Here is a 14,179-nt window from a genome sequence, read left to right as displayed (position 1 = left end):
TCGATTCGTATGAGATTCTGCTAAATGTGAAGACTGAGCAAGTACCAAGATATCATCCAAATAAGGAAATACCACAATACCCTATTCTCTGATTACAGACAGAAGGGCACCGAGAACCTTTGTAAAAATTCTTGGAGCTGTTGCTAGGCCAAACGGTAGAGCCACAAACTGGTAATGCTTGTCTAGGAAAGAGAATCTCAGAAACTTATAGTGATCTGGATGAATTGGAATATGCAGATATGCATCCTGTAAATCTATTGTAGACATATAATGCCCTTGCTGAACAAAAGGCAGGATAGTCCTTACAGTTACCATTTTGAATGTTGGTATCCTTACATAACGATTCAATATTTTTAGATCCAGAACTGGTCTGAAGGAATTCTCCTTCTTTGGTACAATGAAGAGATTTGAATAAAACCCCAGCCCCTGTTCCAGAACTGGAACTGGCATAATTACTCCAGCCAACTCTAGATCTGAAACACATTTCAGAAATGCTCGAGCCTTCGCTGGGTTTACTGGGACACGGGAAAGAAAAAATCTCTTTGCAGGAGGCCTTATCCTGAAGCCAATTCGGTACCATTTTGAAACAATGTTCTGAATCCAAAGATTGTGAATGGAATTGATCCAAATTTCTTTGAAAAAACGTAATCTGCCCCCTACCAGCTGAGCTGGAATGAGGGCCGCACCTTCATGTGGACTTAGGAGCTGGCTTTGGTTTTCTAAAAGGCTTGGATTTATTCCAGACTGGAGATGGTTTCCAAACTGATACCGCTCCTGAGGATGAAGGATCAGGTTTTTGTTCCTTGTTGTGACGAAAGGAACGAAAACGATTATTAGACCTAAATTTACCTTTAGATTTTTTATCCTGTGGTAAAAAAGTTCCATTCCCTCCAGTAACAGTTGAGATAATAGAATCCAACTGAGAACCAAAAAATGTATTACCCTGGAAAGAAAGGGAAAGCAGAGTAGACTTAGAAGACATATCAGCATTCCAAGTTTTAAGCCATAAAGCTCTTCTAGCTAAAATAGCTACAGACATATACCTGACATCAACTCTAATGATATCAAAGATGGCATCACAAATAAAATTATTAGCATGTTGAAGAAGATTAATAATGCTATGAGAATTATGATCTGTTACTTGTTGCGCTATAGCTTCTAACCAAAAAGTTGAAGCTGCAGCAACATCCGCTAAAGATATAGCAGGTCTAAGAATATTACCTGAACACAAGTAAGCTTTTCTTAGAAAGGATTCAATTTTCCTATCTAAAGGATCCTTAAAGGAAGTACTATCTGTGGTAGGAATAGTAGTACGCTTAGCTAGAGTAGAGACAGCCCCATCAACCTTAGGGATTTTGTCCCAAAACTCTAATCTGTCAGATGGCACAGGATATAATTGCTTAAAACGTTTAGAAGGAGTAAATGAATTACCCAAATTATTCCATTCCCTCGAAATTACTTCAGAAATAGCATCAGGGACAGGAAAAACTTCTGGAATAACTACAGGAGATTTAAAAACCTTATTTAAACGTTTAGATTTAGTATCAAGAGGACCAGAATCCTCTATTTCTAATGCAATTAGGACTTCTTTAAGTAAAGAATGAATAAATTCCATTTTAAATAAATACGAAGATTTATCAGCATCAACCTCTGAGACAGAATCCTCTGAACCAGAAGAACCATTATCAGAATCAGAATGATGATGTTCATTTAAAAATTCATCTGAAAAATGAGAAGTTTTAAAAGACTTTTTACGTTTACTAGAAGGAGGAATAACAGACATAGCCTTCTTAATGGATTTAGAAACAAAATCTCTTATGTTATCAGGAACACTCTGAGTATTAGATGTTGACGGAACAGCAACAGGTAATGTAACAGTACTAAAGGAAATAGTATCTGCATTAACAAGTTTGTCATGGCAATCAGTACAAACAACAGCTGGAGGAACAGATACCACAAGTTTACAGCAGATACACTTAGCTTTGGTAGATCCAGCACCAAGCAGCGATTTTCCAGAAGTATCTTCTGACTCAGTGTCAACGTGGGACATCTTGCAATATGTAATAGAAAAAACAACATATAAAGCAAAATTGATCAAATTCCTTAAATGACAGTTTCAGGAATGGGAAAAAATGCCAGTGAACAAGCTTCTAGCAACCAGAAGCAATAAATAATGAGACTTAAATAATGTGGAGACAATAGTGACGCCCATATTTTTTTAGCGCCAAAAAAAGACGCCCACATTATTTGGCGCCTAAATGCTTTTGGCGCCAAAAATGATGCCACATCCGGAACGCCGACACTTTTGGCGCAAAAAAAACGTCAAAAATGATCAACTTCCGGCGACACGTATGACGCCGGAAACAGAAAAAAATTTTGTGCCAAAAAAGTCTGCGCCAAGAATGACGCAATAAAATGAAGCATTTTCAGCCCCCGCGAGCCTAACAGCCCACAGGGAAAAAAAGCCAAATTTTAAGGTAAGAAAAAATTGATTTATTCATATGCATTATCCCAAATATGAAACTGACTGTCTGAAATAAGGAACGTTGAACATCCTGAGTCAAGGCAAACAAATGTTTGAATACATATATTTAGAACTTTATAAAAAAGTGCCCAACCATAGCTTAGAGTGTCACAGAAAATAAGACTTACTTACCCCAGGACACTCATCTACATGTTGTAGAAAGCCAAACCAGTACTGAAACGAAAATCAGTAGAGGTAATGGTATATATAAGAGTATATCGTCGATCTGAAAAGGGAGGTAAGAGATGAATCTCTACGACCGATAACAGAGAACCTATGAAATAGACCCCGTAGAAGGAGATCATTGAATTCAAATAGGCAATACTCTCCTCACATCCCTCTGACATTCACTGCACGCTGAGAGGAAAAACGGGCTCCAACCTGCTGCGGAGCGCATATCAACGTAGAATCTAGCACAAACTTACTTCACCACCTCCATAGGAGGCAAAGTTTGTAAAACTGATTTGTGGGTGTGGCGAGGGGTGTATTTATAGGCATTTTGAGGTTTGGGAAACTTTGCCCCTCCTGGTAGGAATGTATATCCCATACGTCACTAGCTCATGGACTCTTGCTAATTACATGAAAGAAAAAGGAGTTAGTGCTAAAAGCACAGATCCTATGAATGAATAATATTTCTATATACAAATGTAGGTGGGTATAAAAATAAAAATTGGTTACTGATTAGATACAAAAGACAAATAACAGGTGAATGTAAACTTTGAATATATACAACTTAATAAAACATAAAAGGGACGTCTCCCTTAGTACATAAAAATGCTCCCTGTAGCAGCAATAGTGGCGTAATAGAAATGCCTGTGGCAGCAATAGTTGCGCAATGGCAATGCCTACAAAAATAGATTAAAAACAAGCCAAGGCCTATGGCTCTCAAGATGGATGGATATAACAAAAAAAGTCACGTATTAAGAATTCTTGGTACCTTGAGTCATCTGGTGTTAATACATCTGATATCCTGTGCAACTTTTTAAGAGAGTATTACCTTAGGAGGATGTGACCGCAAAGTCGTTTAAAATCCAGTTACCACAAAGTCTCTTTATATCCAGTCAATGGGAGTGACCACCAAGTGTACTTTGTCATTGGTAGTGACCGCCAAGTATATTGAATCACTAGAAGTGACCATCAAGTACAAATTGGGGATCCCCTATGACACATTATGTCACTTTATTGCTAGCAATTCACCTACATCATTTGCCACCTGGCTATTGTCATCGCTACATTATCACTACACTATCGCTACATTGAGCGATTCTACACCTGACCCGAGTGACGTAAGAGGAGTCACGCAAGTCTAAATTAAAAAGGATTTTGTAAAATGTATTACTGGATATGTATAAAGTTTGTAATATATCAAATGTTTGTACCTCTTTAGCACCCTAATAAATAAAAAAAAATATAGACCCAGGTGCCTAAATTGAACCCGGTCAGCTGTCCACTAAGAACCAATAGAACCCCAATGCTCTAGCTCGGCGCCAGAAATGCCAACCAATAGTGACCCCGTAGAGGTGAATTACCAGCAGAACGGGTAATACCATATATTAATATGCACGGCTATACATACAACCATCCCAGTCCTAGTATACACAGTGCCCCATAATCACCCCTATTACATCAAGCACTGGTGGGATATTGGAGGAGCAAATAGATAGTCAGCCTTAAAACAGAAAAATTACGCTCCAACTCATCATACCCACCAACAAAAGAATAGGGAGAATAGGATCATAGCCTGACCATAGGCAAATCACACTTATTTCACCAATACACAATAGAGATACGGGAGGATACAGTTATCAGCATTTCACCAAGTTGGGCACTCTCACAAGTATAGAGAAAGATACAACGGTACTATATGACGCATCCAACATCAACCCTTACTATTGAAGTAACAAGAGGGAGGCAGAATAAAAACCTCAGCGTGACCATAGTCTTAAAAAAAATAAAATGATATACAACGGAGTATCCAAATCAAATTTCGGACAAACTATTACTCCTACGAGATAGCTAGCAATTTAGCCAAGCAACCAAATGAAATGAAATTCAACACCATTAATTGTAGATCAAATACATGCTGCTACAAAACACTGAAACGCCCCATCAGAGCCCATCTCAAAGACCAAACTACTGGATAATCAATCCCCTATGTTCAGATAAACCTTAAAAGCTGATCAACCTACAAACTTGATAACTTAAGAAGAAAAGCAAAGAGGAAAGTGCAACTCTTATATTGTACACCTGAGCCTACTTTCATTGTGATGGTTGTTAAAAGTCTGTATACATGTATAATAATTAGACTTAATAAAATAATGAATAATCCAAATGAACATTCAGGCCAACAGGTGTTAAGTTATTAAGCCTGAAAATCCAGCGTGTTTCACATTTCAATAGCTCTTTGTCTCTATCCCCTCCACGTTTGAGTGGGGCATCCCTGTCAATGAGCATTATCCTCAAGGATGATATTGGGTGCTTTAGTTAAAAAAAAAAGCCTGGCCACTGGTTGGCCAGAACGTCCGTCTTTAAAGGCAGCTCTAATGGCACTCTTGTGATTGGCAAGTCTCACGGAAGGAGGTGCAGGCCTTGCCCACATAAAATCGGCCACATGGACAGGACAAATAGTAGACATCGTAATCTGATGTACATGTATGACGATGTCCAATCCAGTACGTTTTCATGGTGTTCGGATGGTGGAACTTTTCCCCTGTCAATAGTGTACTGCACGTTACACAGCTGCCACATTTGTAGCAGCCATTCTTGTTTTTTTGTAGCCATGTTTTCTCTTTCTTCCAGGGATCTGTTTTCATTAACAAGGTCTTGAGGTTGCATCCACTCCTGTGGACCAGCCTAGGTGGTGGAGTGTCCTTGAATGGAAGAGTCTTATCACCCCTGACCAAGGGCAAATTTTTCTTCAATATTTCCCCAACTCTTTTAGTGACTGGTGTATAACTCGTAATAAAGTTGATAACTTGATCATTTTGTCCTTCACTCAACTTTTTCCTTTGTATTAGAGTTGGTTGGTCAAAGTGAGTTACTTCTCCCAAGATTTGATTCACCATGTTGGGGTGATAACCCAATCTCACCAATTTTTCCCTCATCTCTGTTTTAAAGCGGGGTCAGAGTTATTCCGAATGACTCAAGAATTGTGACATTTTTTAACTGCATCGGATGGTAACTGCTGAACTGTAATAAGGTGTTCCTGTCCATGGGTTTGGAATATAGCGTTATTTTCAGATGGCACCCCACCCCAGCTCTCATATGAGAGTTAAAAATACACAGATCGAGGAAATGTATCCTCTTATCACTTTCACTTTTCAGTTTAACAGATTCTAAGGTGCCCCCTTACATGACAAAGAGGAGAACATTGGGATTCCTGTTTTCAAAGATGTGCCTCTTCTCGAACCAAGCCATGAATAGATTGGCATATGATGGTGCCAAACTTGACCCCATTTGATCTTATGCCTGATGAAATGGCCGTATAGAGCAGAGAATGTGTTGCATTCATAGGGGGATATTTAGATACCCCTTTTCCATCACTTGTATTTGTTTTTAAATTTTTAATAAATATTTTTTTTTAAATTTAAAGTTGAGTGGAAACGCCTTACCTGTTTATATCTACTGACTACCTATTGGAGTATAACTACTAGCATCATCCTGCACCCTTACCATTGGGAGAACCATAATTGGGTGAGCTGATACACCTGGTATAAATCTGTCAGCCTGCCTCTACCAGCACATACGTTTGCTTGGTCAGCATGTGAGTACCCATTTGGCACTGATAAATCACATTTAGTGGTACTATGGTTGACCTGCACATGTAGTGCTTTTTTTCTCTGCTTCATATTTTCATTGCAGCACACAGGGATTCCCAGTTGATGGTGACTAAAATGCAGTGTTTGAGAAATGTTCTACCTTGAAGTAGTTGAATCAGCTCCATGGAATCAAGCAGGAACGCCTCTGTGGTTCTAACATCATCTGGTAAATGAAAGTAAATATACTTTGCCAGATTTTGAAAAAGGGAGCCTTCAGCACACAATATAGAACGGCCCAGGGGGTTCTCTTGGTCCTTATGGATTTTTTTCGGATGGTATAAATGGGATATACAGGATGGTCGATAATGATAAATTCATACATAGATCTTTCAATGTGGCCACAATTTAATGCATACGTCAAGCTATTATCCAGTTTCTCTTTATACACGTTTGTAGGGTTATGACTTAATTTTTTATATGTTGCACCATCATTCAGTTGTTGTAGTAGCTCAGTTCTATAGTAGGAATAGTCCATTACGAGTATGGCCCCTCCCTTGTCGGCAGGTCTAATAATTATGGATTCATCTTTCTTGAGACTGTAGTGCTCTCCACTCTTGATTATTCAAGTTGGTTCTAATGTTCCCACTGTTATTGCACTCCTTGTCAATCTCTCTGATGCACACATTGGTAAAGGTTTTAATGGTGCTGTGTGTGTTTTTTCGGCTCAAAACTTGACTTCTTGGATAGTCTAGTATGTCTAGTAGTCTGAACTGTGGTTTTAAAATGACCCTTTATTTGTAGTCTGTGCACATCAACCAAATTATCAAATAAATCCACTTTTGGGGTAGGTATATAGTTCAAACCCTTGCTTAAGAGTTCAGTTTCCTCTTTATCCAATATTCTGCTACCCAGGTTAATGACCACTCCATCCATGTCCGTTAGCTTTATTGATGCTTTTTTCCCACCAGTCCCCTCTTCTGATACCTAGCCTGTGTATTTTTTTGTTGAGTTGTCGTTTTTTGCCGGTAGGGGCGGTCTCCTCTGTGACCTAGTCTAGATTTTCTCTTGCTGTACTGTTCTTGCATTACTACCAGTAGCATTTTCAGACCCACTTGAGTCTCCACCACTCAAAACTGGATAATAGCTTGACGTATGCATTAAATTGTGGCCAAATTGAAAGATCTATGTTCGAATTTCTCATTATTGACCATCCTGTACATCCCATCATTTATACCATCCCAAAAATCCATAAGGACCAAGAGAACCCCCGGGCCGTCCTATAGTGTCCGCTGAAGGCTCCCTTTTTCAAAATCTGGTGAAGTATATTGACTTTCATTTACAAGATGTGGTTAGAACCAGAGAGGCTTCCTTGGAGCTGATTCAACTACTTCAAGGTAGAACATTTCCCAAACACTGCATATTAGTCACCCTTGATGTTAACAGCCTCTACACCATCATTCCTTACGATGTAGGTGTAGAGGCGGTGCGACAAGCTCTCCTCAATTACGATTTGTACATGGGCCCCCTCATTGAAGTGTTGTTGGAATGGCTTTTGATGTGCCTCACACACAACTATTGCAGGTTTGAGGACCCATTTTATCTACAGCTGGCCTATTCATGGCCTGGTTCGAGAAGAGGCACATCTTTGAAAACAGGAATCCCAATGTTCTCCTATATAGGAGATACAGTGATGACCTATTTGTCGTGTGGGGGGGCACCTTAGACGAACTCAATGTATGGATAGAGTTCCTGAACAACTCTGAAACATCTGTTAAACTGAAAAGTGAAAGTGATAAGAGGATACATTTCCTCGATCTGTGTATTTTTAAATCTCATACTGAGCTGGGGTGCCATCTGAAAATGATGCTATATTCCAAACCCACAGACAGGAACACCTTATTACAGTTCAGCAGTTACCATCCGATGCAGTTAAAAAAAAGGCATTCTTTAGAGTCATTCGAAATAACTCTATCCCTGCTTTAAAACAATTGGAAGAGATGAGGGAAAAATTTTACCACCCCAACATGGTGAATCAAATCCTAGGAGAAGTAACTCATTTTGACCATCCAACTAATACAAAGGAAAAAAGTTGAGTGAAGGACACAATTATCAAGTTATCAACTTTATCACAAGTTATACACCAGTCACTAAAAGAGTTTGAGAAATATTGAAGAAAAATTGGCCCTTGGTCAGAGGTGATAAGGCTCTTCTATTCAAGGACACTCCACCACCTAGGCTGGTCCACAGGAGTGGATGCAACCTCAAGACCTTGTTAATGGAAACAGATCCCTGGAAGAAAGAGAAAACATGGCTACAAAAAAACAAGAATGGCTGCAACAAATGTAGCAGCTGTGTGACGTGCAGTACACTATTGACAGGGAAAAGGTTCCTCCATCTGAATACCATGAAAACTTACTGAATTAGACATCGTCTTACGTGTACATCAGATTACGATGTCTACTATTTGTCCTGTCCCTGTGGCCGATTCTATGTGGGCAAAACCTGCACCTCCTTCCGTGAGAGACTTGCCAATCACAAGAGTGCCATTAGAGCTGCCTTTAAAGACGGTCGCTCTGACCAACCAGTGGCCAGGCATTTTTTGGAACTTAAGCACCCAATATCATCATTGAGGGCAATGCTCATTGACAAGGTTGCCACACTCAACGTGGAGAGGATAGAGACAAAGAGCTATTGAAATGTGAAACACGCTGGATTTTCAGGCTTAAAACCCTTAACACCTGTTGGTCTGAATGTTCATTTGGATTATTCATTATTTTATTAAGTCTAATTATTATACGTGTATACAGGCTTTTAACAACCATCACAATAAAAGTAGGCTCAGGTGTAAAGTATAACGGTTGCACTTTCCTCTTTGCTTTTCTTTTTAAGTTAAGTTATCAAGTATGTAGGTTGATCAGCTTTTAAGGTTTATCTGAACATAGGGGATTGATTATCTAGTAGTTGGTCTTTAAAATAGGCTCTGATGGGGCGTTTCAGTGTTTTGTTGCAGCATGCATTTGATCTACAATCAATGGTGTTCAATTTAATTTCATGTGGGTGCTTGGCTAAATTGCTAGCTATCTCGTATGAATAACCGTTTTTTTCTGAAATTTGATTTGAATACTCCGTTGTATATCAGGTTTTTTTGAGGCTATGGTCTCGCTGAGGTTTTTATTCTGCATACCTCTAGTTTCTTCAATGATAAGGGTTGATGGTGGATGCGTCGTATAGTACGGTTGTATCTTTCTCTATACTTGTGAGAGTGTCCCACTTAGTGAAGTGCTGATAACTGTATCCTCCTGTATCTCTATTGTGTATTGGTGAAATAAGTGTGATTTGCCTATGGTCAGGCTATGATCCTATTCTCCCTATTCTTTTGCTGGTGGGTATGATGAGTTGGAGCGTAATTTTTCTGTTTTAAGGCTGACTATCTATTTGCTCCTCCAATATCCCACCAGTGCTTGATGTAATAGGGGTGATTATGGGGCACTGTGCATAGCAGGACTGGGATGGTTGTATCCGATACCTGTATTACAAGAATTTCCTAGTATGTATAGCCGTGCATTTTAATATGTATTACCCGCTCTGCTTGTAATTCACCTCTACCGGGGTCTAATGAGTTAAGGATATGCAGGTATATCTTAATAGATGTATCAAAGTCACTATTGGTTGGTGTTTCTGGCGCCGAGCAAGAGCATTGGGGTTCTATTGGTTCTTAATGGACAGCTGACCGGGTTCAATTTAGGCACCTGGGTCTATTTTAAGTGAGTGAGACGAGCGTTCGGCCTCAGATTGATAAGGCCTGTTTCACAGGAGAACGGCTGTAATGCCGCTATGAAGAGTCTGATCATAATGCTCCTTTGTAATACAGCAGTGTTTTTTCCTATTGTTCCCTGTTTAGATACTAGCTGTTCTTAAGTGATAGACTGTTGCAGGTATTTCAAAGTATTTAGAACCGGCTGCGTCAAATGATAGTGAAGAAGGCTTACGCAGGGTTGTGTCCGATACATGGAGTGTTTCTCTGCGTCCTTTGAATTAGACTTGGACCGGTGTTCGGTGCAGAACACTATAGTTTGATTGAGCCTTTAAAGATCTCTGGCATAATTGAGCTGTAGCGTGGTTGTATTTTGTGTGCTACTATTTGAGATATATTCTCAATATCAGAGTGTATTGTTTTAAATACGATATTTGCAAGCTGCATACTTTTGACACTCTTAAGTGGTTACTTAGTTATTCTACATGCGCTGTTTGAGATATTCCGTCAGCAAGCCTAGTATTAAAGTGATCTCGGCTGTCACGTCATGACTAACTGATTTTTTAAATTGGATAGACGTTTGCTGGTTTTCTTATGTTCATATGGGGAGGCTATCACCATTATTTGTTTCCATCATCTGGAATTTCAATTGCACTTCCGATGCTTGCTGCTTCAATCCTGATGTGCCTGTATTAGTAGCCATGATCTTATATCCATGAAATATTATCCTATTTATTAGAAGCTGCAGTATTATGTTTACCTCATTTTAAGATTTTAGTTTAGTTTTTTGTGGGGTGAGGGGTGTCACTGTTTTCCTTTACATGAATTTGTTTGCTTGTATTGGTTGAAACATATGTTTTTCATTTTATGTTTTAGAACATATTTGTCTTGAGAAAAGGCCCAAACAGGGGCTGAAACGTTGACAATCAAACTGTTATCGCTATGAGTTAGAAATAAAAATTTATTGATGTAAAAATCCTGCGAGTGCCCTCCTAAGAGAAGACATAGATGTATGTACAACAATGAGGATAGCACCCAGGTAGCTAATACACCTTAAAGGTTGGAGTGCTTGGCTCCAGGCTATAATTATATATATATATATATTTTTTTTTTTTTTAACAGATATATATAAGTGCATTGGAGCCCTTTACAGTTAAGTAGCTGAAAACATGTAAAAGCATATTTATGCAATATTTATATTTAATAAAATGTTTAACTATGAACTGTAAATATTTCACATTCTAATGTTCTTCACATAAGGGAATATGTTTTATGTATTTACAAATAGATCTCTCTCTCTCTCTCTCTATATATATATATATATATATATATATATATATATATATATATATATATATATATATATATATATATATATATATATATATATATATATATAATCCTCTATGTACATCTTTATTTACATCTGTGATATGATATCACCCTCTGCTATAAAGTACTTACCTTTGGTAATGTCAGTCAAGAAAAGAATATTATTAGGGCAGCATCCAATGTTCTTTGCGATATTCCTGTAACTCTCACTCTCCACCTTATGCCCAATTGTAGTATCAAAGTGTCCATCAAGGAGCTTTTAAAAAAAAAAAAGTGCATAGGATGTCAGCAAAAACAGACCAGTCACAATTTGCCCGCTCCAAGCAGTGCTTCACTAATTGGTTAGCAAGATTTCAGTTCTTAGCCAGTCATAAAACATTATTTGCCAACTACCAGAGAGAGGACTGAATTGTTCTTGAAAGAAACGGTCACATGATGTTGAGTGACCAATCATGATCTTAACCTTAATTTAAAATGTTATACAATTTAATACATTTTAAACTTATTTTAATCAACTTACAATACAATTACGACTATAGCAAAAAGGGCTGATGATTAAATACTCTTCTATGTAGTATTTTAAAGAGGCATGTTTTCAAAGGGCCACCATAAAAGTGATATGTTGTAAAGGTACCTTTTTCGCAAATCAAAAGGTGCATGTGAAATGTTCGAAAGGGATGCTTGTTTGAAGGTAGTCTCGCAAAGCGGAGTGTTAGGGGCCTAACTATCAAGCTCCGAAAGGCTCGCCAGAAACAGCAGTTATGAAGCAGCGGTCACAAAGACCGCTGCTCCATAACCCTGTCTGCCTGCCCTGAGCAGGCGGACAGACATTGCCTGAAATCAACCCGATCAAGTACGTTCGGGTTGATTGACACCTCCCTGCTTGTGGCCCATTGGCCGCGAGTCTGCAGGGGGCGGCGTTGCACCAGCAGCTCTTGTGAGCTGCTGGTGCAATGCTGAATACGGAGAGCGTATTGCTCTCCGCATTCAGCGAGGTCTGGCAGATCTGATCCGCACTGTTGGATCAGGTCCGCCAGACCTTGATAAATAGAGGCCTTAGTATACTTCACTGTGTAATGCAATGGCTTTCTGCCAGTAGCGGTATGTTTGGACTCGTCATATCGTAAAATAAATAAATTTATCAGGCAAGCATTAATTTCCTTTTCTTTTACAAGATATGACAAATCCACGGATTTCATCCTTACTTATGGGATACAATACCAAAGCTATAGGACACGGATGAAAGGGAGGGACAAGACAGGAACCTAAACGGAAGGCACCACTGCTTGAAGAACCTTTCTCCCAAAAACAGCCTCAGATGAAGCAAAAGTATCAAATTTGGAAAATTTGGAAAAAAAGTGTGAAGAGATGACCAAGTTGCAGCCTTGCAAATCTGTTCAACAGAAGCATCATTTTTAAATACCCATAAGGAAGCCACAGCCCTAGCAGAATGAGCCGTAATTCTTTCAGGAGACTGCTGTCCAGCAGTCTCATATGCCAATCGGATGATACTCCTCAGCCAAAAAGAAAGAGAGATAGCCGTAGACAACAAATAATGAAGATGATTGATGAAATTCTTTAGTCGCCTGCAAGTAAAACTTCAGGGCACGGACAACGTCCAAGTTATGTAATAGACGCTCCTTCTTAGAAGAAGGATTAGGACACAAGGAAGGAACAACAATTTCCTGATTAATATTCTTATTAGAAACAACCTTAGGAAGGAATACAGGTTTAGTACGCAAAACCACCTTATCAGAATGGAATATAAGATAAGGAAAACTAGGGCTGCAACTAACGATTATTTTCATAATCGATTAATCGGCTGTTAATTTTTTTGATTAATCGGATAAAAATAGAATCAATAATAGTTTTCAAAGTTCTAAATAAAATCCACATAATGAGTGTTACAAATATAAACTTCAGACTAAAACTTTACATTAACAAAACTGTTTCTTCAATTTTTAAGCAGCAGAGCACAGTTTTATAATTAAACAAAACCAAACCACAAACTGTTTGAAAAGAGGTAGAACTAGAAAGAGTTAGACTACCACTGTTAATAACATTCTGTTATTCACTCTTTCAGAAACTTTGCATTGAAATGCAAAAATCTCAACATGTCCACATGCTTCTGGCTAAGGCTGGTTCTCTGTTTGCAGCTATATTTCCTGCAGCAGAGAAAAGGCTGTTGAGGTGTATAAGTAGGCTTTTGCCAATTTCACCAAAGTGGGATATTTATCTTTGTTAGCTCTTCACCAATGCTAAGTGTTTTCTACCTTGGCAAGGGGCCTCTCAATAAAGTAACCCTTGACTTCATTTTAACATAAAAATATCTTGAATATCTATATGCAATGGTAAATAACCAGCTATAAGGTTAGGGGAAATATCTAGTCCGCTCTAAAAATAACGAATATATACTTATAAAGGTTGAATATTGCACATATCACAATATATTAAAAATATAAAAAAACAATAAAAAACAAAATCAAAAGCGCTAAGGACTGTATATCAATAACAGGACAAAGCCTTACACATTTATTTATACAGTACATATAATCAGCAATAGCAAGCAATACGTTAATCCTGCAAACAGATAATAGTGCACATCAATTTAAATAACTAATATCAACCTAAGGGCAAGGTGTAAACAACAAGCTTGGCACCATATCATGAAAAGCATAGTTCCAAATCATCAGATTTAATATAAACAATCCAAATGATGACTATTATATCTGGTTTGCACATAAGCCAGGGGTAGTTGTAAACATATAATGTCCTGAAAAAATGAAAAGTAGACGTCCTTTAGGCTAAGGA

The 14,179-nt window shown here is 38.4% G+C and overlaps 1 protein-coding gene across 1 annotated transcript in view; it reads right to left on the bottom strand.

The window, feature by feature from the left end:
* The window catches only part of ENOPH1 (enolase-phosphatase 1), a 150,070-nt gene that overhangs the window by 58,974 nt on the left and 76,917 nt on the right, over window positions 1-14,179 (bottom strand). Inside the window, exon 5 of the mRNA XM_053703356.1 lies at window positions 11,501-11,624. Coding sequence (XP_053559331.1) covers window positions 11,501-11,624 — 124 coding nt within the window. The remainder of the gene's footprint in view (window positions 1-11,500; window positions 11,625-14,179) is intronic.

Source organism: Bombina bombina, chromosome 2 (assembly GCF_027579735.1).
Source record: "Bombina bombina isolate aBomBom1 chromosome 2, aBomBom1.pri, whole genome shotgun sequence".
In the NCBI taxonomy this organism is placed as follows: domain Eukaryota; kingdom Metazoa; phylum Chordata; class Amphibia; order Anura; family Bombinatoridae; genus Bombina; species Bombina bombina.
This window is presented reverse-complemented; position numbering and strand designations above follow the sequence as displayed.